Source organism: Atractosteus spatula, chromosome 24 (assembly GCF_055471065.1).
Source record: "Atractosteus spatula isolate fAtrSpa1 chromosome 24, fAtrSpa1.hap1, whole genome shotgun sequence".
Taxonomy (NCBI): Eukaryota; Metazoa; Chordata; class Actinopteri; order Semionotiformes; family Lepisosteidae; genus Atractosteus; species Atractosteus spatula.
This window is the reverse complement of record NC_142729.1, coordinates 7,724,150-7,750,882: the sequence shown is the minus strand read 5'-3', so window position 1 is coordinate 7,750,882 and position 26,733 is coordinate 7,724,150. Positions and strand designations below refer to the sequence as shown.

At 37.2% G+C, this 26,733-nt stretch overlaps 1 protein-coding gene across 1 annotated transcript in view; it reads left to right on the top strand.

The window, feature by feature from the left end:
- Positions 1 to 26,733, top strand: part of LOC148815847 (ribonuclease inhibitor-like) — a 117,960-nt gene that overhangs the window by 64,676 nt on the left and 26,551 nt on the right. Inside the window, exon 3 of the mRNA XM_088904862.1 lies at positions 23,010 to 23,183. Coding sequence (XP_088760988.1) covers positions 23,010 to 23,183 — 174 coding nt within the window. The remainder of the gene's footprint in view (positions 1 to 23,009; positions 23,184 to 26,733) is intronic.

Genomic DNA, 26,733 nt, shown 5'->3' with positions numbered 1-26,733 from the left:
TCATGTACAGCATTTGAGCTTTTAAATTTAAACAGTGTATTACAGCATGTTAATCATCAGTCATTAAAAAGTTGGTATATTTTATGAAAGCAAGATTGCTCAGTTGGACAAAAGTACACAACCTACCTTTATCAGAAATATTTATGCATCAAAGCCTTTACCGAAGATATTACTAATAGTATTAATAATGAATGACTTTGGACAAGCTGTAAACTCAAAGTATAATTTCTTTAGCACATTTGTACGAGCACTTGGAATCTGTCCAAGCCCTACTTTGTCAGGCATTTTCATTTACTGCAACGGACATAAAAACTCCCTTGCCTTTAACAGAGCGTTTCATAATTTCTAACTACGAAAATTATTTAAACTGCAACACTTATCATTCAACCAGAGCTCAAAATATCACAAGGATCCTCAAGAGCACAGCAAAGACTGTATTAAAAGATACTTGTATCAGATACATGAGAATCCAGGCTTTTTTTATCAACGCTTTCTTTTCCGTATACCAGATATTATGGAACCACTTCAGAAGGGTGTCAGCCAGTCAGATTCCAGGAATCGGTACTTTAAGGAAAAAATACACACCGGTATTTCATTTCTCCCTAAACATTTTAAGTAGACTGGGCAAACGTTCAGAGATCGAATTCTTCCGCGACGGGGGTACCTTTAAAGCGGAGACGACGGCACCGAAAATTTTTGGCGCGCCCTCTCTTTAAAGCCCTGGCCAAATACGAAGACAGTACGTACAGTTATAATTCAAACTGAATTAAAAACTACACATCCCAGTTACCATGGTGGTGCTTGTGATCATTGTGTTTAACCAATGAAACAGGGCGAAAAATCATTCACATGACTTTGGGGTTGAGTTTCGAAAGCTTAACCTATCAGCAACAAAGCGAAATTTACAGGATAGGCTACCTCAAACTGTCAGTTACACGACTGTGTATGTCGCTTAAGCCACTCCTATTTGGCATTTTAGTTATGTAGGCGGGAAGACGCCCCCCCCCCCCCTCCCTCTGGGTGCCTGACTTGACGCCATCTTTAACCGTTCTGGTGCTGAGCCGCAGCGAATCAGAGAGACCCTACGAAAGAAAAAAAAAATGAATCCAGAGAAAACTCGTGTGTGCCCTGGTGGTAAGGGGAAGCAATACATCAGTAGCTACTTCGAGGAATTAGGGATAGATGTAGAATTAAAATCTGAACGAATAAAAAAACTAGATGTTAAAATCTTGACGAACAGAGCGATGATGGAGATCTACAAATTTTCCGGAGCCAAAAAATCAAATAGGAAACAGACACTTTTTGATATCTTAAATCACAATTTCGACCTAGGTCTAAGAAATGAACAGGAAAAAGAATATTTTCAGCGAGTGATTAGTTTGTATGTACAGAGGATCATCAATAAGAAATCTCGCTTAAGAAAAAGTGAAAGGGAAGATTTTGACCGCCAGATCTTTGCTCTGCCCCTAGTAAGAAAGGAGAGCAGTGAAATTTCAGCTGCAGAAGATGCACAGCAAACATTTAGCACTAGCTCTGCTTGTGATATAAGATCAGGAACGAGCGAATTAAGTGATGTAAAGTGCACTAATGAGGTAGTTAGTGAATTAGGAACACAGTTTAAAAATGTGCATAGAATAATGGAAGAATGCAGGAAACTAGATGATGAAAGAGCTAGGTTAGACAAGAAAAAAAAAGAGAGAGGACTTATGCTTTATAAGGCTGAAAGTGAAATTAAAGCTCTCTCAAATAAATTAAGCAAGGCAAATGAAAAGTTAGGACAGGGAAGTGTTAGGAATGTGAATAAAAGGCTTAGACGCAGGGATAGTAAAATTCGGACACTTGAGCAAAAAGTTGTGGAGTGTGAGCAGACAGTCATTTTGAATGAACTGGAGAAAAGTGAGTTAGAGAAGGAAAAGGCACAGCTAGAGAAGAGTATTGATGAATTGCAAAAACAGTTGGAAAAGCTTAGATATACAAAAAAAAAGGAATCGCAGAAGGTTGCGTATTATAAAAGGAAATGTGACTCTGAAGCAGATTTGGCACATAGGGTGAGGGACCTGAATGAGGAGGTACAGTTCTGGCAGGGAGAATACGAAGGCTTGAAAACAGAGATAGACAGGATAGTGAGTCACAATATTAGCATGTATGAAAAAGGCAAGTATAGATGCTGTAAGAGAGGCTTATATGGATTTAGTAGCAAACATGGGCGTTAGTGCACGAAAGGCTTCTCAGATAGTCAGACTAGTTTTGGATAAATTAGTAGGTATTCAGGTAGATAGATTACCAGGGGAAAGTTTTTGTAAATATCTTGTGTTAGAAGCGAGGCAAGTTTCTTTGCAACATCTGAAAGAAAAACTGTTGCAAGAAAGTAATTTAACCCTTGCCACAGATGGGACCACTAAATATGGTCATAAATATGGAACTGCAGGGATTTCTTTCCAGGATGGTAGCAGAATGCATTTAGGACTCAGAGAGCAGGCATCGGGTTCAGCTCAGTGTATATTTGACACAGTTAGGGAGATGGTGAAAGATGTTGTTAACAGTGGAAGCAGGGATTCGGATACAACACGTTCTGAGAATGAAATTTTCTGCAAAATTACAAATCTAATTGGCGACAGGGCAAGTACAGAAAAAAAATTTAATGAAATTCTGGCTCAGTACAGAACTGATATCTTGCCTGAAATTGTAGATGGATTTGATGACCTCAGTGAGACAGACAAGGCTAGGATTGGAGTTATCAATGAGTTGTTCTGTGGATTACATTTAATTGATGGCTTGGCACATCAGGCAAATGTTACACTTTCTGTCTGGGAAAGAATGATTTTTGGTGGTGAAAAGGTGGGCAGTGTTAGTTTAGATTGGATGCATAGAACAGTAGGAGAGAGTGGTACAGTTAGATTGATTAGATCAGTGTGCAAAGCCATCCATGAAAGAGGGTGTGAGAAAAGTGGCAAATCTGTGCAGTTTAGATCTTTTTTGTTGAGTCAGGGCAAATCTGATCATGTCCCTCTGGTTCCCTTTAAAGGAAACCAAATTAATGCAATGTTCCACAATGCAGCTGGAGTTTATTTTTTGCATGCTGAATTGCTGGAATTCATGCATGATATACGTAATGAAAATAAACTAATAGAAGCAGTGTTTGAGGATTTGAGTGTAGGTCAGTTTATTGCAGGATGCAGAGCACTGGGAATTATTTGTAAATTAGTGACAGAGCCTTTGTGGAAAGCTCTGGGAAAAAAAGAGCATGTTTTAAAAATGAATGCAAGATACAGGGAGTTAGTGTGCAAACTGAAAGAATGGCAGGCTGATAGCAGTAAATTAGTCAGAGGTGAGGTACGCTTGTTTATCAACATAGAGGTACATTCTGGACCTGTTCTGCAGAAGCTAACAGAACAGAGGAGCCCTGAATTTGAGGACATGACTAGACAGGCTGTGGAACTGATCCTTGCTAGTTTTGTAAAGGTGTGTTGTAGGATGGTAGCAGATCATTTAGAATATGGCAGGTATGATGAGGTTTCAGAGGAGATGTTTGAAAAGCTTGATTCAGCACCCAAGACGAACGTTAGCTGTGAGAGGGATTTTGGAATCTTTGATAATTTACTTAAAGTTAAGGCCAGAGCAACAGCATTAGTTGTTGAGGGTATGATTATGTTCAAGGAGAACAGGTCTTGGCAGTGGCTTGAAAAACTAGATTCTGAAAAGAAGGCAGAAGTTTTATCTCAAGCTAGAGAATCAGTTAAAGAGCAGAGGGCTGTGTTTTGTGAGAGGATGGCTAGGATAAGAGATGCCAGGTTGCAGACACTTAGAGAGAAGAAGGAAAAAAAGATAGAAAAGGAAACAAGAGATATAAGGACAAAGGAAGTACTAGCGGTAGAGATAGGAAAGTATGGGGGACTTTGGAACAGTGAGGAAGAAATAGACGAGCAACTGAGGAATTTAGATGAGGACAAGAAGCTTCTTGCAGTTACAACACAGTTGAAGTTTAGGAGATTTGTGATAGGAATGAAAAATGAAAAAGGAGTTTTCAATTTTTCAAAGGACGGGAAAAGGCTTAGTCTAGAACAGCTGATTGCTAACTTAAAAAGTGTTGTCTGCAGGCCAGAGGAAATCCCAGGTACATCTAGAGAAGAAAAAGATTATTGTTTAGCACCATCAGAACGTATTGTTGAAGAAAAGGCAGAGTTTTTAAAGGAGGCTGTTAAGCAGCATTTTAAGGCTAGAGATCTAGGTAGAAAAAAGGTTGGTATGGAAAGATTAAGAATTCCTATGTTAATTAAACCAGAACACTTGTTAGGAAAGAGAGTTAGACATGCTTTTGATGAGAAAGGTAGGAAGGTGTGGTACAAGGGCACAGTTGCTGAAATGAGACTAGATGGCCAGGAGTATATTTTTAAAATAAAATATGATGGATTTAGAAAAATGTGGTGGTTTGATTTGTGGAAAGATTATATGGATAGTTATTTAGAATTGCTTCCTGTTAGTGCAGAGGACTTTGTAGGCAAGAAAGTAGAGCACATGTTTGTGAGTAGTGAAGATGGGAGTGAATGTTGGTGGCCAGGCAGGGTAGTAAATGTAAATAGAACAGGAGACTTGTTTGTTGTGGATTATGTAGAGGAGGGTGATGATGAAGTTAGTGGCATAATTGAGTATCCATTGTTAGATGATTACATGAATAATGAGGTGAGGATTGTTGCTTAGGTTTCTTAAGTTCCAGGCTATTGCTAATGTTACACTGTGTGTCAGATGCAGATAATTTTGAGGAATACGAATAGGAAACATCTTGTAGCCGATGCTGATGCGCCAGGGAGGCTGGTGAAAAGCTGATCCCTGGAGCCAGCATCTTAAGATATCTGTATTTGTAGATACCTAGGGAGTACATTAATTTGAAAACATGCATATTGTGGATGCTGATGCGCCAGGGAGGTCAAAAGGCTGATCCCTGGAGCCAGCAACGTGAAATTAATCCTCTATACTGTACATAACTGCTGATGTAACTTCCCCGTGCCTTCTGAGAGCTGGTTCCCAGCACTGTATATAGTTACTCGTTAGTTATAATTTTTAACATTTACATTGTTATTCATTGTTCATTGTTATTTATTGAATATGTTTGCTGTTCAGTTATAGTTTATATACTTTTAAGATTTATTTTATGATGTAGCTGTGATAATGCCTTTTTCCCCATCAGGTCCAAAGAAAGTGTATGTCCTCGGTGACTCTATGTTGCGGGGCCTGGAAAAACTGATGCCAGCAGAGCAGGTGTGGCTGCACCCTGGCACAACACTGCAGCGCAGTGCCCACCAGCACCTGTACCACCTCCAGGCCCTGACAGAGGATATATTACTGATCGTTCACATAGGGACAAATAACATAGCTCAGGGTGACTCCCCCTATGACATCCTTAGAGCTATGAAAGAACTGATTGTGGCAGTAAGGAGAGCATCTCCTTGTAAGGTACATTTCGCCATTTGCTCAATTTTGCCACGGCTCTGTGATGACTCATTTACGGCTGGAGCGGTGAAAGAAGCCAACCGGGTTCTTTCACAGCTCCCTTCTCAGATGGACCATGTGCAGTTCCTCAGTAGCAACAGAGTGCTTCTGAAGAATAAGCAGCCCGTTGCTCAGGCCTTTGCTGCTGATGGGCTTCATCTCAGTGCCGATGGGAAAAGGAGCATTTTTCAGTATATTTTAAATTTTATTTCTCATTATTTTAGAACTTTAGTTTGATTTACTTTACTAGTGCCACATTTTATTTCATAATTTACTTTTTTGTTTACTTTCATTTGTTTGTATTTTTATTTTGTCAGATCAAATGCACATTTGACCAAAGTCTTGAAAATGATTACGTTTACAAGACATGGAAAAAAGTGCAACAATTCCAACACAGTTTTATTATTACTATATTTGTCAGTTATACCTTATATTATGATGATTATTATATTTATAATTTATACTAACACTGTTTTGTATAGATGAAACCTTTCCAAAATGTATAAATCATTAAAGATTATTAAAACCGTATTATTTTCCACGTGTAATATAATTAGGAAGTAAATAAGATGCTAACGGTTATAAAGTGATACGTCTAATTTGTTGATAAGCTGTTTGTTTAATGATAAGTAAAGGACTTAAAAGTAAAAAGAGATGCTTCATATTGCTTGATTGATTTTAAAAACTAAGTTATAAATGCAGACGCGATTGCTGCCATAAGCGCTCCAGGCAGTAGAACGTTCGTTCTGTACTGCTGAGCTCCGCGCCTCCTCCCTCTCTCGGTGCCGCGCCCCTCTCTGACGGAGCGCAGTGGGCGGTACGCTGTTTTCAGAGCCTCTGATTGGGAAAAAAAGACCTGCTGATCAGTTTCACACACCAGGAAGAGAAAAGAATGGGATTTTTTCTCTTCGAAACGTGTGTTGTCTTTATGAAATTCGTGTATTTTAAACGTTTAATTAAGAAGTAAAAACCTTACAGCGTACACAAAGATTCTGAGCTGATCACGAGGAAGAAAAATCACCCATTTTTCGCGCATAAAAAGTGGTTTTTAACTCTCGAAACCTGTTTTTATAGGTTTTAAAGTCGTGCAATGTCTAAGTTAAACAGAAACACATCATTATATCTCATTTTTTATTTCTTTTTAAAAAATTTTAAAAATCGTTTGCCCAGCTTATTTTAAGCATCGAAGTCTTTAACTAACATGTGAAATAGCGTATAAAAAAGTGGTAGTTTTAAGCTTTTCTGCTAATACAATATGGAATCACGTATCTAAAGAAATTAATAACGATATGATTATATTCGTGTACTGCGACATTTCTTTGAAAAAATAGAATAGCGATATTATGGACAATTAATTGACTTTTATATTTCTAAATATCACAACATGATCGAATTTAAGTCATTTTAATAACAATGAATAGTCACCTATGCGTTACAATATAACCATTTATATTGATTTAAATCACATTTTGATTTAAATCGCAAACGCGTGTTTAAATATATGTGTTTTTTTATTCACAGACAAATGCAACATAAATTGATATCTTTATCTTCTAAGTATCTTAATAAACTTTCAGCATAGCTTTCTCCCCGTTTAGATTTATTTTTCTTGGGATCTTAGGATCAAACGTGGAAAGATTAGATTGTAATCGTTTTTATTTTTTAAATACATTTTAGAAAAGTGTAATCTATACTAAAAAGCTGTACACCACCTGCTATAAAGATACATATTGTAATACTTTTGGGCTCGGATAGGACGGACACAAGAATTCAGACTTGCAGAGTTAAATCTCAACAAAACCCTTATGCAAAACCAACATCCCTCCCCTGTTCTCTCTCTCCGCTGGCGTTTGTAATCGTTTTTTTTTAAAATAAATTTTAGCAAAGTCATGTATTTTAAAAATCTTAAGTTTTCTATATTTATGTCTTTATTTAGTGGTTTCATTAGTGACAAAGGCTAAACTTTCTTGGAAAAATGTATTTTATGTAAACCATGTTTGCTATTAATTCATTTAGGGCTAGAATATGTTCGTTGTCTTCCAATGATAGAAGGGTTCCTTTGTTGTCGGGTTGTCATTAGAAGCTTGCCACGCCCAGACTGTTACACCAACGCATTAGCATGTTAAAGCGATTTCATTGAGGAGCCTAGCTTTCTTAACTAGTAAGTACTGTACTTTTGGAGGTGGGGAGGTGTCTTTCGCTGGAAATCTCACCCCCTTCTACTTTAAAAAATACCTGTGAAACCGGTTTAATTCGTCACAGCCAGCACTCCCGCAGAGAGGGGGGTTGTACTCGTTAATGTCTAAGCCGGAACACATCATTATATCTCATTTTGTATTTCTATTAAAAAAATAGTTTGCCCAGCTTAACACTATTGTTCTTGTTTTTATCCTGCAAAGCGCTCTGAGGAGCACAGCTTTCTCACAACTTAGATTACTTTTTGATACCATCCTTACACAAAGCAGAAACTTCTTGCATTTTCCGATGACATACAAGTGGAAAGATTACAGATTTTAATCGTCTTTTTTCTGAACCAGGGAAAATCTGATCATGTTTCTCTATAACAATAATAAAAAAAAATATTTTACATATCACCTTTAAAAGTGGCATCTCAAAGCAATACAGTAGATGTAAACCACAGATTACAAAGTTAATACCCAGACAAACGCAAACGCGTGTTTAATAAAATGCTTTTATTCATTCAGCAGAGAGAGAGCGTAAAACCTGGGTGTAACAGCTGTTCCTTTCTCTGATCACTCGCTCTCTGGATACACGTCTCATCTGTCCTGTTCTTTGTTTTCCTAATTTGCTGATTATGCCTTCTGTGATCCACTCTTGCCCTCACACCTAAAGAAGACTATTTTAAATTTCTTTGCGCGGTCCATTGTGCAATTAACCCTTGTATGTGCTGTCCTTAAGGTGATATCACATAAAGGTGATATGTAAAATAATGTTTTTTATTATTGTTATAGAGAAACATGATCAGATTTTCCCTGGTTCAGAAAAAAAGATCTAAAGTATACTAGTTTGTCACTAGTATACTTTTAATACAGTCTTTGCTGTGCTCTTGAGGATCCTTGTGATATTTCGAGCTCTGGTTGAATGACAAGTGTCGCAGTTTAAATAATTTTCGTAGTTAGAAATTATGAAATGCTCTGTTAAAAGCAAAGGAGTGTTTATGTCCATTACAGTAAAAGAAAATGCCTGACAAAGTAGGGCTTGGACAGATTCCAAGTGCATTTTTGCAATTTACGTTGCATTGTGCATTGTGCTGCTGTAATACAGTTAAAAATAATTAAAAGACTAAACAATATCAGCTTTATTTATGGGTTGCAATTTAAAAAAAGTAAAAAACCGCACTCAAAATGCAATTTAGAGCTTTCTGGCAAGAGGAGACACCCAAATTAATAATGTAACATGCCACTGTTTGTGCATGAACAAGGTTATACTGCTATTTCCTTAGATACGCGATTAAAAAAGTAATTTTTATTAAGTTTTTAAAAAAAGCTTTTATTCACTCATAATCTGACAATTTCAGGAAGAATAAGGAAGGACTAAGGGAATTGTCATCTGTTGTTGAAGCTCTGTGAGCTCAGTGACTTTGAGACCACTTGTTATCCCAGGTTGTTTGAATCGCCACAATTCAAATAGAGAAAAAAGAGCTGACTGACAAGATTTAAGATGTGGCTGTCAATGTTGGATTAAAAAAAACACGTTGCCCGACGTTAGTTGCATTGCATTTACTTTGCTTTGAGATTCCACTTTTAAAGGTGATATATAAAATCAAGGCTTTAACTTGCTTTAACTCTGCAAGTCTGAGTTCTTGTGTCTGTCCTATCCAAACCTCAAAGTATTACAATATGTTTCTTTATAGCAGGTGGTGTACAGCTTTTTAGTATAGATTACACTTTTCTAAAATGTACTTAAAAAATAAAAACAATTACAATCTAATCTTTCCACGTTTGATCCTAAGATCCCAAGAAAAATAAATCTAAACAGGGAGAAAGTTATGCTGAAAGTTTATTAAGATACTTAGAAGACAAATATACCAATTTATGTTGCATTTGTCTGATTGTGAATCAAAAAACACATATTTTTAAACCCGCGTTTGCGATTTAAATCAAAACGCGATTTAAATCGATATAAATGTTTATATTGTAACGCATAGGTGACTATTCATTGTTATTAAAATGACTTAAATTCGATCATGATGTGATATTTAGAAATATAAATTTGTTTGGTGCGAGTGAGGTTTTATTTAATCTCTGACCCAGGGAAACATTTTATTTTTTCAAAAAAATGTTTGTTAAAAGAGAAAGTCATGACTCCAGTGGAATTCGAACACACAGCGTGTGACATGGGAGTCAGGAACCTAACCCACTGCGCCACCGGCAAGGTCACATGCAGAGTGCTGAAAAAGCACTACAGAAACATTATCAACAGACAATGTACAGCGTTTACTATTCTTGTGTTGCGGTACATGAATATAATTATATTGTTATTCATTTCTTTAGATACGCGATTCCATATTATATTCCCTTTTAATCAAATTCTAAAAGTATGCTTGTTGACTCCGGTATCACATTAGTTAAAGACTTCGAAGCTTAAAATGTTTAGGGAGAAATGGAATACTGGTGTGTATTTTTTATTTAAAGTACCGAGACCAGTCATATACTGTATGTTTATGTTCCAAAATTAATATAGTTTATGGCCTTCACACGCGTTACAGTATGCTCCTATTCTTTTTATGCTCAGCTACTAAGATTTCCCTTCAGTGGTAAAATTCCATATGAATATTCAATGCTAAAACAGGCACAGTAAAGACATTTACTGTAAATCTTTCTACGACCGACCAACGGACCACGAGTGCCCCTGTCGGTCAACCAATCACGTACCGTGGTATTTTGCGTCATCGCGCATCATGATGCGCGACGCCATAGCCAATTACCTCTGGTACGTGTCTGTACCGCACACTTTGAATGGCTGCATCTGTATCTCTTGTTTCCTTTTCTATCTTTTTTTCCTTCTTCTCTCTAAGTGTCTGCAACCTGGCATCTCTTATCCTAGCCATCCTCTCACAAAACACAGCCCTCTGGTCTTTAACTGATTCTCTAGCTTGAGATAAAACTTCTGCCTTCTTTTCAGAATCTAGTTTTTCAAGCCACTGCCAAGACCTGTTCTCCTTGAACATAATCATACCCTCGACAGCTATTGCTGTTGCTCTGGCCTTAACTTTAAGTAAATTATCAAAGATTCCAAAATCCCTCTCACAGCTAACATTCGTCTTGGGTGCTGATTCAAGCTTTTCAAACATCTCCTGTGAAAACTCATCATACCTGCCATATTCTAAATGATCTGCTACCATCCTACAACACACCTTTACAAAACTAGCAAGGATCAGTTCCACAGCCTGTCTAGTCATGTCCTCAAATTCAGGGCTCCTCTGTTCTGTTAGCTTCTGCAGAACAGGCCCAGAATGTACCTCTATGTCGATAAACAAGCGTACCTCACCTCTAAATTAGCAGCTAATTTACTGCTATCAGCCTGCCATTCTTTCAGTTTGCACACTAGCTCCCTGTATCTTGCATTCATTTCTAAAACATGCTCTTTTTTTCCCAGAGCTTTCCACAAAGGTTCTGTCACTAATTTACAAATAATTCCCAGTGCTCTGCACCCTGCAATAAACTGACCCACACTCAAATCTTCAAACACTGCTTCTATTAATTTATTTTCATTACATATATCATGCATGAATTCCAGCAATTCAGCATGCAAAAAATAAACTCCAGCTGCATTGTGGAACATTGCATTAATTTGGTTTCCTTTAAAGGGAACCAGAGGGACATGATCAGATTTCCTCTGACTCGACAAAAAAGATCTAAACTGCACAGATTTGCCACTTTTCTCACACCCTCTTTCATGGATGGCTTTGCACACTGATCTAATCAATCTAACTGTACCACTCTCTCCTACTGTTCTATGCATCCAATCTAAACTAACACTGCCCACCTTTTCACCACCAAAAATCATTATTTCCCAGACAGAAAGTGTAACATTTGCCTGATGTGCCAAGCCATCAATTAAATCTAATCCACAGAACAACTCATTGATAACTCCGATCCTAGCCTTTTCTGTTTCACTGAGGTCATCAAATCCATCTACAATTTCAGGCAAGATATCAGTTCTGTACTGCACCAGAATTTCATTATTTTTTTTTTCTGTACTTGCCCTGTCACCAATAAGATTTGTAATTTTGCAGAACATTTCCTTCTCAGAACGTGTTGCATCTGAATCCTTGCTTCCACTGTTAACAACATCTTTCACCATCTCTCTAACTGTGTCAAATATGCACTGAGCTGAACCCGATGCCTGCTCTCTGAGTCCTAAATGCATTCTGCTACCATCCTGGAAAGAAATCCCTTCAGTTTCATATTTATGACCATATTTAGTGGTCCCATCTGTGGCAAGGGTTAAATTACTTTCTTGCAACAGTTTTTCTTTCAGATGTTGCAAAGAAACTTGCTTCGCTTCTAACACAAGATATTTATAAAAACTTTCCCCTGGTAATCTATCTACCTGAATACCTACCAATTTATCAAAAACTAGTCTGACTATCTGAGAAGCCTTTCGTGCACTAACGCCCATGTTCGCTACTAAATCCATATAAGCCTCTCTTACAGCATCACTATACTTGGCTTTTTCATACATGCTAATATTGTGACTCACTATCCTGTCTATCTCTGTTTTCAAGCCTTCATATTCTCCCTGGCAGAACTGTACCTCCTCATTCAGGTCCCTCACCCTATGTGCTAAAACTGCTTCAGAATCACATTTCCTTTTATAATACACAACCTTCTGCGATTCCTTTTTTTTGTATATCTAAGTTTTTCCAACTGTTCTTGCATTTCATCAATACTCTTCTCTAGCTGTGCCTTTTCCTTCTCTGACTCACTTTTCTCCTGTTCATTCAAAATGACTACCTGCTCACACTCCACAACTTTTTGCTCAAGAGTCCGAATTTTACTATCCCTGCGTCTAAGCCTTTTATTCACATTCCTAACACTTCCATGTCCTAACTTTTAATTTGCCTTGCTTAATTTATTTGAGAGAGCTTGAATTCCTCTCTCTTTTTTTTTCTTGTCTAACCTAGCTCTTTCATCACCCAGCTTCCTGCATTCTTCCATTAATCTATGCACATTTTTAAACTGTGCTCCTAATTCACTAACTACCTCATTAGTGCACTTTACATCACTTAATTCACTCATTCCTGATCTTACATCACAAGCAGAGCTAGTGCTAAATGTTTGCTGTGCATCTTCTGCAGCTGAAATTTCACTGTTCTCCTTTCTTACTAGGGGCAGAGCAAAGATCTGGCTGTCAAAATCTTCCCTTTCACTTTTTCTTAAGCGGGATTTCTTAAGTACAGATCCTCTGTACATACAAACTAATCACTCACTGAAAATATTATTTTTCCTGTTCATTTCTTAAACCTAGGTCGAAATTATGATTTAAGATATCAAAAAGCATCTGTTTCCTATTTGATTTTCCCTGATTTGCCCTGTTCGTCAAGATTTTAACATCTAGTTTTTGTATTCGTTCAATTTTTAACTCTACATCTATCCCTAATTCCTCGAAGTAGCTACTGATGTATTGCTTTCCCTTACCACCAGGGCACATAAGCGTTTTCTCTGGATTCATTTTTTTTCCTTTCGCAGGGTCTCTCTCATTCACTGCGGCTCGGCACCAGAACGGTTAAAGATGGTGTCAAGTCAGGCACCCGGGGGGTGTCTTCCCGCCTCCATAACTAAAATGCCAAATAGGATTGGCTTAAGCGACATACACTGTCCTGTAACTGACAGTTTGAGGTAGCCTATCGTGTAGATTTCGCTTTGTTGCTGATAGGTTAAGCTTTCAAAACTCAGCCCCAAAGTCATGTGACTGATTTTTTTGCCCTGTTTCATTGGTTAAACGCAATGATCACAAGCACCACCATGGTAACTGGGATGTATAGTTTTTAATTCAGTTTGAATTATAACTGTATGTACTGTCTTCGTATTTGGCCAGGGCTTTAAAGAGAGGGCGCGCCGTTTTTTCGGTGCCGTCGTCGCGGAAGAATTTGACCTCGGAACGTTTGACCAGCATACTTTTAAATTTAAACTGTGTATTACAGCATGTTAATCGTCAGTCATTAAAAAGTTGGTATATTTTATGAAAGCAAGATTGCTCAGTTGGTCAAAAGTACACAACCTACCTTTATCATAAATATTTTAATTATGCAGAAATATTTTATGCATCAAAGCCTTTACCGAAGATATTACTAATAGTATTAATAATGGATGACCTTGGACAGGCTGTAAACTCAAAGTATTACGCTGGTCCACATTATTTGTAACCTTCATTTAAAATGAAAACACTTTATTTTTTCATCGACAAAAAGTAACACCACAGCATTTCATTGATCTAACTAACAAGGATGGGACATTAGCTAGCCAATATGATAAAGGAATAACTTACTTTTTTTGTTTATTTCTTTAGCACATTTATTTGAACATTTCTATCGATTGTATAAGCACTGAAAAACTGTTCAATCCCTAGTTCGTCGGGCATTTTCTTTTACTATAACAGACATAAAAACTCCCTTGCTTTTAAGAGAGCGTTTAATAATTTCTAACAACGAAAATGATTTAAACTGCGACACTTTTATCATTTTAGAGAGCTCAAAATATCACAAGGATCCTCAAGAGATCAACAAAGACAACAGAAAAAGATATGTGTATAAGATACTGTACATGAGAATCCAAGCTTTTTTATCTACGCTAAGAAGTAGTCTTTAAAATTTCTTCATCACACAGTGAAGTCAAAATTCTAGGATGTGCCTATATTAGAAAATATAGGACTTCTTTGAATGTATGTCAGGCAATCAGACTTCAGGACCGGAATTATCTGTTTTATAATGGGGAATATAGTGTAAAATCCTGGGTTCTGTAAAATGTTTCAGGCATTCATGTGAAGGACAACAGAGCTTTCACTGGCCAATTATCATTATTATCATTATTATTAATAATGATATTAATTTAAGGGTCTAAATATCTAAAAATATGTATCTATATAGCAGGTAGTATCACTGTATTCCACTTTCTTGGTAAACACGAAAAAACAGATTCTCAAAGAGACGCTGTGTCACGGTGTAAAAAAAAAACGGTTTGAACACCCTATATTGTAATAAGCTGCTGAGCTAAGAATAGTAATGTTCCTGCTGTCAGAGGGGGTGGAAAGTGCCCGCGGTCATTTAATTAGTATTACAGTTCGCACTGATTCCCTTGCAAAGATATGGACATAAGAATATTCGTGCATGGTCAAAAAATGGCATTAAGCACTTAAAATTAATATGGTCAATAACTGTAAACTGTAACATGCTGTAACAAGATCGGCGAAACTGGGAAGAAAATGCTTTCAGAGAAAATGTTTCAGGTGTGAACAACATACAGTAGATCAATGCAATTTCAACCAAACCTGTTCCCACACACCCTGTCCCCACTGCCATTAGAATGTACACAAAGCACTGAAATCTTTCGAGCTGATGATCAGGTGTTTCCGTCAACACCTTCCAGCAGCACTCCCATGCCCAGACGAGAGAGAGACACAAGACAAGCCCGCCAGCCCGAGAAAGAGAGAGAGAGAAAAGAGAGAGAGTAACACCAAGGGGTGCAGAACCGGGGAACTATTTAAAAGAAGAAAGAAAACACATTCCATAAGAATCAGCGCCTTAATATAGCGCCTTTAAAGGTGGCTTCTCAAAGCGGTTTACGGGATAAAAACAACACTAACAAACAACAACAATATTATATTTCATTGCACCTTACATTGCATTGTGCATTGTGCTGCTGTTATACAGTTTAAAATAATTAAAAGTCTAAACAGTATCAGCTTTATTTATGGGTTGTAATTTAAAAAAAGTCAAAAACCGCACTCAAAATGCAATTTAGAGTTTTCTGGCAAGAGTAGACACCCAAATTAATAATGTAACATGCTACTGTTTGTGCATGAACATACAGATGCAGCCATTCAAAATGCGTGGGCGATACCGCATTATTTTCCGGTACGCTGTACGCAGTCTACCGCAAGTTACCATTAAATACTGCAAGTTACCGGTAAATACCGCTAACAAAATAATAGTATCCGGAATTTCCGCAAGGTGGAGCTAATAAAGCTCAACCTCTCATGTTTGAGCTGTAGCCATCAAAGTCTTTAACGAAGATATTACTAATAGTATTAATAATAAATGACCTTGGACAAGCTGTAAACTCAAAGTATTGCCCTGGTCCACATTCTTTTTTTCATTGACCGTCTTTGTAAAAGTAACACCACAGCATTTCGCAATCACGCATTTTTTTCCAATCATGCAAAGTACAGTAATTTTTGAGAATCGATTCACCATGCCTTACACATGCTCATAAAAGAGATTGATTTAGGAACATAAACATATTACCGTATGCAAACTGTACTGTATACAGTATGTATATGTATATTTAATCTCTTAACTGTGCCTGTTTAAGTATTGAATATTTATATGGAATTTTACCACTGAAGGGAAATCTTAGTGCCTGAGCATAAAAAGAATAGGAGCATACTGCTTTTTTTTGCAGTTTTATCTAGAACAAGCGATGCTTAAACCTTTGTCTGATTCTTGTGAAACTATCCACACGACAGTTACCTAGGAGTTGACTTCAGTGATGTCACTGATGGGATGTTTCTAAAAATCCATCCTCTGTAAAACATCTTCTCTAATTGTCCTGCATATGTATTCGCTAATGAAGCTGTGTGTTCTGAGCCTGGATCTCTACATTTCTGTATGAACCAGCTTAGAGGGCTAAAGACAGCTTGTGTTTAAATTGAGTGTAAGGTAATTTATGCTTCTAAAGTCATGGTCAGCATTTATTATTGTACTGTGCTATAAACTTGTTCTGTGCCTAGTCACATTATTTTATAGCGTTTTTATTGCATTATTAAATCCGGTGGCGCTGTGTGTTAGTTTCCTGACTCCCATGTCACATGGTCTGTGATTGAATCCCATGGAACTACTGTACAGTATCACTTTATTTTTTAACAAACATTTCTTTGAAAAAATGAAACGTTTCCCTTGGTCAGAGATTAAATAAAACCTCACTCGCACCAAACAAATTCATATTTTTAAATATCACAACATGATCGAATTTAAGTCTTTTTAATAACAAGGAATAGTCACCTATGCGTTACAAAATAAACATTTATATTGATTTGAATCGCGTTTTGATTTAAATCGTAAATGGGTGTTTAAATATATGTGTTTAAAGGTGATATACTGTATAAAAGCGCTGATTCTTATGGAGTGTGTTCCGCCGGGGATTCAAAAAATTTATTTTTTTTAATCGCGTATCTAAGGAAAATTGCAGTATAACTTTGTTAATGTACAAACAGTGGCATGTTACATTACAACTTGGGTGTCTCCCCTTGCCAGAAAGCTCTAAATTGCATTTTGAGTGCGGCTTTTGACTTTTTCTAAATTGCAACCCATAAATAAAGCTGATAAAGCTTAGACTAACTGTATTCTAAATTGTATTACAACGTAAATTGCAAAAATGCACTTGGAAGCTGTCCAAGCCCTCCTACGAAAATTATTTAAACTGCGACACTGATCATTCATCTCTAAATAAACTTTATTTTATATAGCGTTTTAGGTGAATAGGTAATTAGATTGCTCATAAACTTAATCGCTTTTTCTACATAAACACAGCGTGATTGCTCTCTGAAAATGCTTTTCCTTTATATTTAGGCTCAGATTTCAACTATATATCGCATTATTATAAACTTTCTTGGAAAAATGTATTTTACGTAAACCATGTTTGCTATTAATTCATTTAGGGCTAAAATACGTTCATTGTCTTGCAATCGAGTCGAGTTGACATTAGAAGCTTGCCACTCCCGGACTGTTACACCAACGCATTAGCATGCTAAAGCGACTTAATTGAGGTGCCCAGCTACCAGTTAACACTGTACTTCCTACTTACCTGTGAAACCGGTTTAATTCGTCACAGCCAGCACTCCTGCAGAGAGGGGGTTGTACTCATAAAGTAGAAGCAGGCGAGATTTCCAGCGAAAGACACCTCCCCCCCCCCCCCCTCAAAAACCCAGTAAGCAGCAAGGCTTTATGTTAAAAATTGAGGTGGATTTTGTTTATGATAAAGAGGAGAAACTGGGATGGGAGGAGGGTTTGGTTTTGCATAAGGGGCGGGATTCTGATAATTGGAGGAATTTGCGAGAGTATAATGGTTTGATATATTTGATTTTGTATTCTGGTCGTTATCTATGTTTTTGGTTGGTATTATGTTTATATGGTTGTTTTTGTTGGTTGGTTGTTATTATGGTTATTAATAATACATCTATAGTTGAAATCTGAGCCTAAATAAAAAGAAAAAGCAAGTGATTAGGTTTATGAGCCATCTAATTACTTATTCGTTTAAAACGCTATATAAAATAAAGTTTATTATTAATTTGCTGGACAGAGCGGTGAACATTATTATGCATAAGACAAAGATAACGATCCTGATCAGTTTAGAAATCTGTGCACCCGAGTCCTCAATGGGCTTTGACGTGCTAATGCGTTGGTTTAACAGTCCGGGTGTGGCAAGCCTCTAATGTCTCCCGACTTTGAAAACCAAGTAATAACTTAACTATATGTGCAAACGTTTCATATGTTGCTGTTGTGGATGCCTGTGGAGTGTATCTTATTGCCGCACGCCCTCCCCCCCTCTTTCCCTCAATTCAATTCAATTCAAGGTGTTTTATTAGCATGGCAGATGGGTTCAATCAGTGTTGGGTATTTACTTTGCTTTGAGATTCCACTTTTAAAGGTGATATATAAATTTTTGACTAAAATAAATTGATATCTTTGTCTTCTAAGCTCTCTGTGTACAGTGGAGCCTCCTGTCCAGCCAGCACATGTCCACAGACATTCACAACAGCGACATATCATAAAACGTTTGCACATATAGTGTGCAAAAATGCACTTTATTTACTAAAAATAAGACAGAGATACTGTATCAATTTATGTTGCATTAGCCTGATTATGATTAAAAAAACACATATAATTAAACACGCGTTTGCGATTTAAATCAAAACACGATTTAAATCAATATAAATGTTTATATTGTATCGCATACTGTCCAGCCTCCATTTCTCTATAAAAATTTACTCTATTACACACACACACAGTAGAAGCAGGAAGCAGAAGCAGGGACCGTTGTCAGAAGGGAAGAAGGTGACTATTCATTGTTATCAAAAATGACTTAGAATCGATCATGTTGCGATATTTTGAAATATAAAAGTCAATTGATTGTCCATAATATCGCTATTCTATTTTTTCGAAGAAATGTTTGTTAAAAGAAAAGTCCAGCACCAGCTGGATTTGAACACACAACCTACAAGTTGTTAATCAGGCACGTAGACCAGTAGGCTACAAGACAACACGCATGAACAGGGAGGCGAAACAGCCCTACACAGCCCTGTCGCAGTACACGAATATAATCATATCGTTATTAAATTCTTTAGATACGCGATTCCATATTATATTAGCGGAAAAGCTTAAAACTACCACTTGTTCACACGCTATTTCACATGCTAGTTAAATACTTCGATGCTTGAAATGTTTAGGGAGAAATGGAATACCGGTGTGTATTTTTCCTTTAAAGTACCAATTCCTGGAATCTGACTGGCTGACACCCTTCTGAAGTGGTTCCATAAAATCTGGTATACGGAAAAGAAAGCATTGATAAAAAAAGCCTGGATTCTCATGTATCTCATACAAGCATCTTTTAATACAGACTTTGCTGTGCTCTTGAGGATTCTTGTGATGTTTTGAGCTCTAGTTGAATGATAAGTGTCGCATTTTAAATCATTTTCATAGTTAGAAATTATGAAACGCCCTGTTAAAAGCCAGGGAGTTCTTATGCCCGTTGAAGTAAAACAAAATGCCTGACAAAGTATGGCTTGGACAGATTCCAAGTGCTTGTACAAATGTGCTAAAGAAATTATACTTTGAGTATACAGCTTGTCCAAAGTCATTCATTATTAATACTATTAGTAATATCTTCGGTAAAGGCTTCGATGCATAAATATTTCTGATAAAGGTAGGTTGTGTACTTTTGTCCAGCTGAGCAATCTTGCTTTCATAAAATATATATGCGATTCAATATTATATTCCCTTTTAATCAAATTCTAAAAGTATGCCTGTTGACTCCGGTATCTCTTTAGTTAAAGACTTCGATGCTTAAAATGTTTAGGGAGAAATGGAATACTGGTGTGTATTTTTTCTTTAAAGTGCCAAGACCAGCCATATACTGTATGTTTATGTTCCAAAATTAATATCGTTTATGGCCTTCACGCGCGTTACAGTATGCTCCTATTCTTTTTATGCTCAGCTACTAAGATTTCCTTTCAGTGGTAAAATTCAATATCTACAACGGGCACAGCAAAGTCGTTTACTGTAAGTCTTTCTACGACAGACCAACGGACCACGAGTGCCCCTGTCGGTCAACCAATCACGTACTGCGGTGCCTCGCGTCATCTTGCGTCACAATGCGCGACGCCACCTGCAGTACGTGTCTGTAACGCGCACTTTGAATGGCTGCATCTGTAGTTATACTGTTATTTCTTTAGTTTTCCTCCACTTGTCACTGAGAAACATGAGAAACAGAGCCTTGCTTGTGTAATCACACTGTGAATACATTCAACATGAGTTAGCAGAAATATAGTTTGAAATCTGGGAAGTTGGCTGTTCCCATTTATACAGATTAGTCTTGGCTTATGTAAAGATACCATTAAAGTTAGTTGAAACAGATGTTGTTATGCCTTAAGTGTGATTCTTGTATCATGGTGAGATCTATTAACATTGCAGAATAAGAGATTAATTAATCCCACAGCCCTCCACAGGCCATTTCTGTCTGGAAGGGATCTGCCCTTAAACATCTTGCATTATGTTGGAAACTATAGACACAGTCTGCTCACTAGAAAGAAATATCTAAAGAAAACAAAAAACAAATACTTCTGTACATTCTTTAAAATTATTTTTTTTAAGTTGTACAGGTAGCTCATGAAAATACCCAGATTTTTTCCAGTGCTACTCCAATGTCTTCTACTGAAACTGGGGGAACAAAGACAGCACATTCTGCATGAGGTTTTATAAAGCCAGGTCCAGGGATCTCAATACCTCTCCACAATCTTATAGTTTACAAGCAGATACTAAAAGAGATATCTTCTGGCAGCTTGGTTATAAATTTCTGATCAGTTTGCAGTGCACTTTTTCTTTCTTTGTAGTCCACAATTTCTTCCAAATGTGAACTTTTGGAGAGGTTTGAGGTGCCTGAAATGTATGAACAATAAGTAGTCATACCACACACCCTCATTTCATACACCACAGCTGTCACACACCTCTCTCACTCTTTCTGTAAACTTCGTAGCCTTGATATGTATTTCCATCAGTACAACTAGTGACGTTACTGACCTGACAAGGTTTACTTAGCCTTTCAAAATAAAAAAAATAAAATTAAAACAAAATGATGAAAATTTCCATTATTTTTATCAGTGAGCTACTGTCAGTGACACTGAAAAGGCAAAACCGTAACAAATAATGTTATGGAAAGTGTGTTGAGTCTCAGCATGAGCAGGTTGTGATTAAGAGAGACTTGGGGTTGTTAGTGTGAGAGGTCTGAGTGCGGCCCAGTAGTGTCAGGTGAGGTTGTCAGAGGCTGGAGGCAGACCTGGAAGTTGGAGGGCTGACTGGTCGTGAGGGGACCAGTGAGTGTCATGTGGAAGCAGGAGGCTCCAGATCAGGGAAAGAGCAGGAGGCTGCTTGTGGTGACTAGGAGCATAGGGTGCCATCTCCCTGAAAGGGCCCAGCCGGAGGGTGTGTGAGAAGTGAGGCTCAGTGAGTCCAGGAATCTGCGACAGAAGGGCTTGGTTGGTGAGGGACCTACATTATAATCTTGGAGGAGATTAGATAAAGAGGACAGTGGTGGGAGTGAGCTGGAGACTTCGGGTCTGAGAGTCTGTGAGCCGGGGACCCAGAGGTCTCTGAGGATTTGTGCCCCATGCTCTGGCGCCATGATGAGGGGGCCGAGTACATCACCACTCTTGAAGGAGTGTGCTTGCAAAAAATGTGAAAACATGGGGGGGATGTGTCCGGAGTGGTGGACACACCTGTTCATGGAGGTTACTACCACTATCATAGTATCATGGAGAAACGTCGTTAGTTTTCTAACTCACCCGGAATCTATATCAATGGTTGTTATGGTCCTCAGTTGGAGAGTTATTTTTTTCCCTAATTATTTTCTCCTTTTTCTCCGGGTGCTACCAATTAATATATTAAGCAAATAAGGCAGAAGCATTTAAAAGGGGAAAATGAGACTACAAAAGGGGGAATACTGAGAGATCGGAGATGGTGAATGCGGTTAGTTGAGTGGTGTGTTATAGGGATGGGGGAAAGACATGTTGTGTGCTTTTCTTCTTTGCTTTTGGTTTGGTTAGTTACTGAAGATATAAGTAGGACGCGGAACACTTTTTTTTGGTACTGCCTCATTGTTAGGCATGACTACCTTTCCGGTTCTAGCCTATCTAGTTGTTGTTTTACTCAGTTAGCTTGTCGGGGGGATGGGTCTTTTCTTTGTCTTTTCCCTCCCAATTAGAATACAAATGTGCACCTCTGCCTCCCTGTGTTTTTTTGGTATAATAAAGTTGATTTGTTTTCTCAAACATAATTGACTCTCTCTCACACATTATAACAATAATTCTAACAGAACTAATGTACAGTACTCTATTGACAACTGTTTTAATATTAATGGTATTCAAGTGAAATGTAAAGATGGAACCCAAGTCTAAAGATTTCCCCTGTGGTAGACATAGTCTGAGGCAGAATTCTGGTTCGTATGGACTCGCTCTCTCTTGACCTGCTGTTTTGTACTGAAGTTCAGTTTCCTGACTCATACAAAGTGGATGCTGTCACATGGTCAATTGCTCTGCCACATTTTGATTGAGATTGTTTACTGCTTTACGTTAAGATTATGTGTGGTTATAGTTATAACCTTGCTTGTTTTTGTTTAAATGGTTTGTTTTCTTCAAAAGAGAATGTTGTTTTCCTCAACACATCTACAATTAGCAATAAAAATCTCCAGTTCTCTTACTCCAGTGTTGTTAATTTACATTTTGTATTAATTCAACCATGTAAAGAATAACAACCAAAGCTATAACTAACAAGACACCATAATATGTGAAGCAGTTCGTATTATGGTTTAAAGTCTCTCCTCCTAAGTCCCAAAATTTGAAGCAACTGTTATCTCATCATCCTCATCCATGGACACTCTGAGATGGATAATGACATGATGTTGTACAGTATATTACTGCTGAGCTGGGTGCTGTAGTGAAGACTTGGAAAGAAAGATGTGAATGAGCTGTGCAGACTTTCAGCTGTGCTCCTGTCTTTTTGTCTGCAGGATGAGGAGCTGTAAACTAACAGAGAAATGTTGTGAAGATCTGGCCTCTGTTCTTCAGTCTCAACACTCCAGTCTGACAGAGCTGGATCTGAGTCGCAATAACCTGGGGGATTCAGGAGCTAAACTGCTGTCTGCAGCTCTGAGGGATCCCAACTGTAAATTAACAACACTGTGGTAAGTGAACACTGGTGATTTATTTTTATTGTTTTATTTAGATATGTTAAGACTCACAACATTCCCTTTTTTCACATGCATCAAAATGTATATTACCTAGAAAATACAAAACGAAACTGAAGGGTGACAAATTAAAAAGGATTTTTGTTGTTTAATTTTATACAAGTTCTTGTCTTTGTAAACATATGATTACTGAGAGGCTCAAAACACAACTTTTCCTATTTTTTAAAATATATACTGTATATGTTGTTGATTTTTAATTCTGTAGGTAATTTTCTTTTTGAATTTTCAGTCATAGAGTCCTTGCAGATTTGTACACTAGGTCTGTGCAGCCTTAACCAGTTTCTAGTGATTCTCTCCAGGAAGGTGAATTATTGGATTTGTGCAGATTTGAGATTCCACAGTTACTATGGGAGTGCCAGCCTTCTTTTCCACTTGGATTTTACCCTTATCTCTTATATTCCTAATTTTTTTTCTAATAAATAGGAAGTAGCTATGAAAGTGAGTTAGGTTTGCAATATTTATCAATTTGTTTATCTCTCATCTTTGAATGCCTTTGGAATCTGGGTGGCTGCCTGTGTGGAGTTTGTATGTTGATTGGCTGGTGTTTGAGTTTTCTCCCACAGTCCAGAAATGTGCTGGCAGGTTAATAGACGTCTGGAAAAGCTGGCACTGGTGTGAGTGTGTGCTCTTTGATAGACTGGCATCCTGTCCAGGGTTCAATCCTGCCTTGTGTCCAGTGCTTCCTGAAATAGGCTCTGGGTAACTGTGACCCTGAATTGGATAATTGTTTATTTACAGTGATGTTGATGGAGTTCAAATGCTACAATGCATTTATATTAGCTGAGAGTATAATTTTAAGCACCTGAATAACAATTCCTCTTTTAAGTGGTTTATTTTCCATGTGTTTAATTTATTAACATTGTAGCATTTTCTTATTTTCATAATACAGTACTTTGAGTTACATTAGCTATAAAAGGTGATGTTTTAATTTAGATGGTTACTTCTTCATCATTTTGCTGAGGTGCTGCCATTCATCCAAGCTGTTAAAGCTTTAAGTTAAACACAGCATTAACATTTTATACAACTAAGATTACATTTCAGGAGGAAATACCAAAAAGTACCTTAGATCCAAAGTAGTTATCAAACACACAGGATTGTCCCTGGAAAACAGCAAATGTGTGTCCTGTACCAAGAAGCTTAAATCCCAGTACATTGAGTAACTTCACATCTATGCATTGGAGAAATACTAGAAAGATTTATCATATATCACTTCAGTTTTCCTACTATAGCAGGGGCGCTGTCAGTCGGCACAGAAAATATTTCACTCGTGTCATTTCCTCTTTCATCCAAATGATTAATACGGATCTTAGCTACATCTTTTCCTGTAATTGTGCCATACTGTACATGGGTTTTGGGCAGCACATCTCTTCTTAAATTCCATCTCAGTCACAGTATCTCACAAGAATTGATAATGGCTGTACATTATTTATATCCACACACTCATCATGTGCAACACAAAATCGTTTTACACCTTTTAAATGCCAAGGTTTGTTGCTTGTTAACATTTTCAACCATTCCACTTCACCGATCTAGCAGACACAAGTAATTCCTTAATTCTAGAGATGATCATGTCTTTGTTTGGCAAACTAAACATCTGAACATCTGACAAGCTCCTTTATATATTTCCCACTTGTAAATGATGTTCCAAAATTCGCAACACATTGTGAGATTTGGTAACTTCCTCATTTGGCTTAATTATTTCTGACACAAATTATTAAAGATGTTGCTTTGATAGACTCAGCCTTGTCCAACTCATCCTTGAAGTGTTTTTTCTGTTTTATTTGAAAATGTCATTGGACTCTTGACATGCAAGAAAAGACACTCTCACAAATGTAGAGAGAAAACAGTGCAGTCTTAATGTTCAACAAATTCATAATTATCTCTCCAAAAGGGCTGAAATAATATAGCATCTAACTTTGCTTTCTTCTTGGTAACCACCATTTTGTGCAGAATGCTAGAGTCTACACTTACGTGTGATGTTATCAGTGGCACGGATTGTGAGCTTTGCTGTGAAAACAGTAGACTGAACATCTTGCAGTAAATAAATCAGGTGAATCGTTTTTTCTTCATCAAAGAACTTTCATTAGGAAACATGCTGTAGAGAAATACAGAACAGTCGAGAACAGATTTTATTGTTGTTTTACTTTAATTTCTTTGTTACCTATTAAACGTTTATTTCACATGCCATTGTCTTTGCACATGCTGTTAAAAGCCCTTTTAAGTGCCAAAAAGAGCACGTTTGCCGTTGGTTGCCAACCACTGATTTAGGGACTTTTACTTATTGCATTAACCTCAAGGTCTTTTTGAGACCTGTAATGGACAGTTAAAACATGCTAATTGGGACAGTTGACATGTGGATGCTTCAATATACATTAGCTCAATAAAATGTTTCATATTATCTCATTAGTGGTTTTATTTGGTTTTTCATTGTACCTTACATTTTGACATTATTATGACATAAATATTGACATATCAAGTATTGTTCATATATTAAAGGGGAACTATTTTTTACATTTTGGGATTATAATGAATCTGCAATGATGAGTGCATTTCAAATCACAATGAAACTACCAAGTACACGATAACATGTATCATAACATAACCTCCAATTTACATCACAAAGCAGACGGACAGTCAATATATATGTGTAGTGTCATATTGCCGTCATTGTCTGTGATTCAGAATTTCAGCCACTTCTGACGCAAATTGTTACCAGGGTAATGCGGGAGGGGGGGGGCACCTGTGTTTGGACATTCCCAAGACCGTGAACACTTTTAATGGTTGGTTTTATCTTTCCTTGGTTAGGAGGTCTTTATCTTGCACTTAAAATTTCATATCAAGTAACTCCCTTCCCTGCCATAACTCAAAGGTGCCTAAGCATGGAATGTCTTGTGTTACAAGAAGTATTTGTGCAGAAAGAAATCATTTAACCCCTTTTTCACGTCTTATATCTTTCTTCATAATGAATCTGCAATTATGAGTCCATTTCAAACCATAACAAAGTATGAAGTATGTATCATGTGCCATAACATAACCTCCAATTTACATTGCAAAAGAGATGAAACTTCAATATATGCATAGTGCCATATTGCCATCATTGTCTGAGATTCAGAATGAGGAAACAGAATTTTGATGACTCAAAAGTGTCCTTGTTACATTACATTACATAAACATGATTTAGACCAAGCAAATGTTGCTAGTATATTAATTTTAAATATTTTCATAAAACCGGCACATAAATGGCAACATGATTTTTTAGATTCTTTTAAGGATTGCAAAAAAGAACAACCTGCAAACCAACTAAATACTCTCATATTCATTTTCAAGTTTTCATTTCTTGTTCTCTTACAGCAACTAGTGAGCAGGAAGGGCTTGTGTTTTATACACAATCCTCGCAAACACTTGCTCTCGCCAGTGGTGAGACCAGCAGATTCTCGTCTGCCTTTGCCAGCATGGCAACCATGCAGTGCTTACACAAATTTCATGA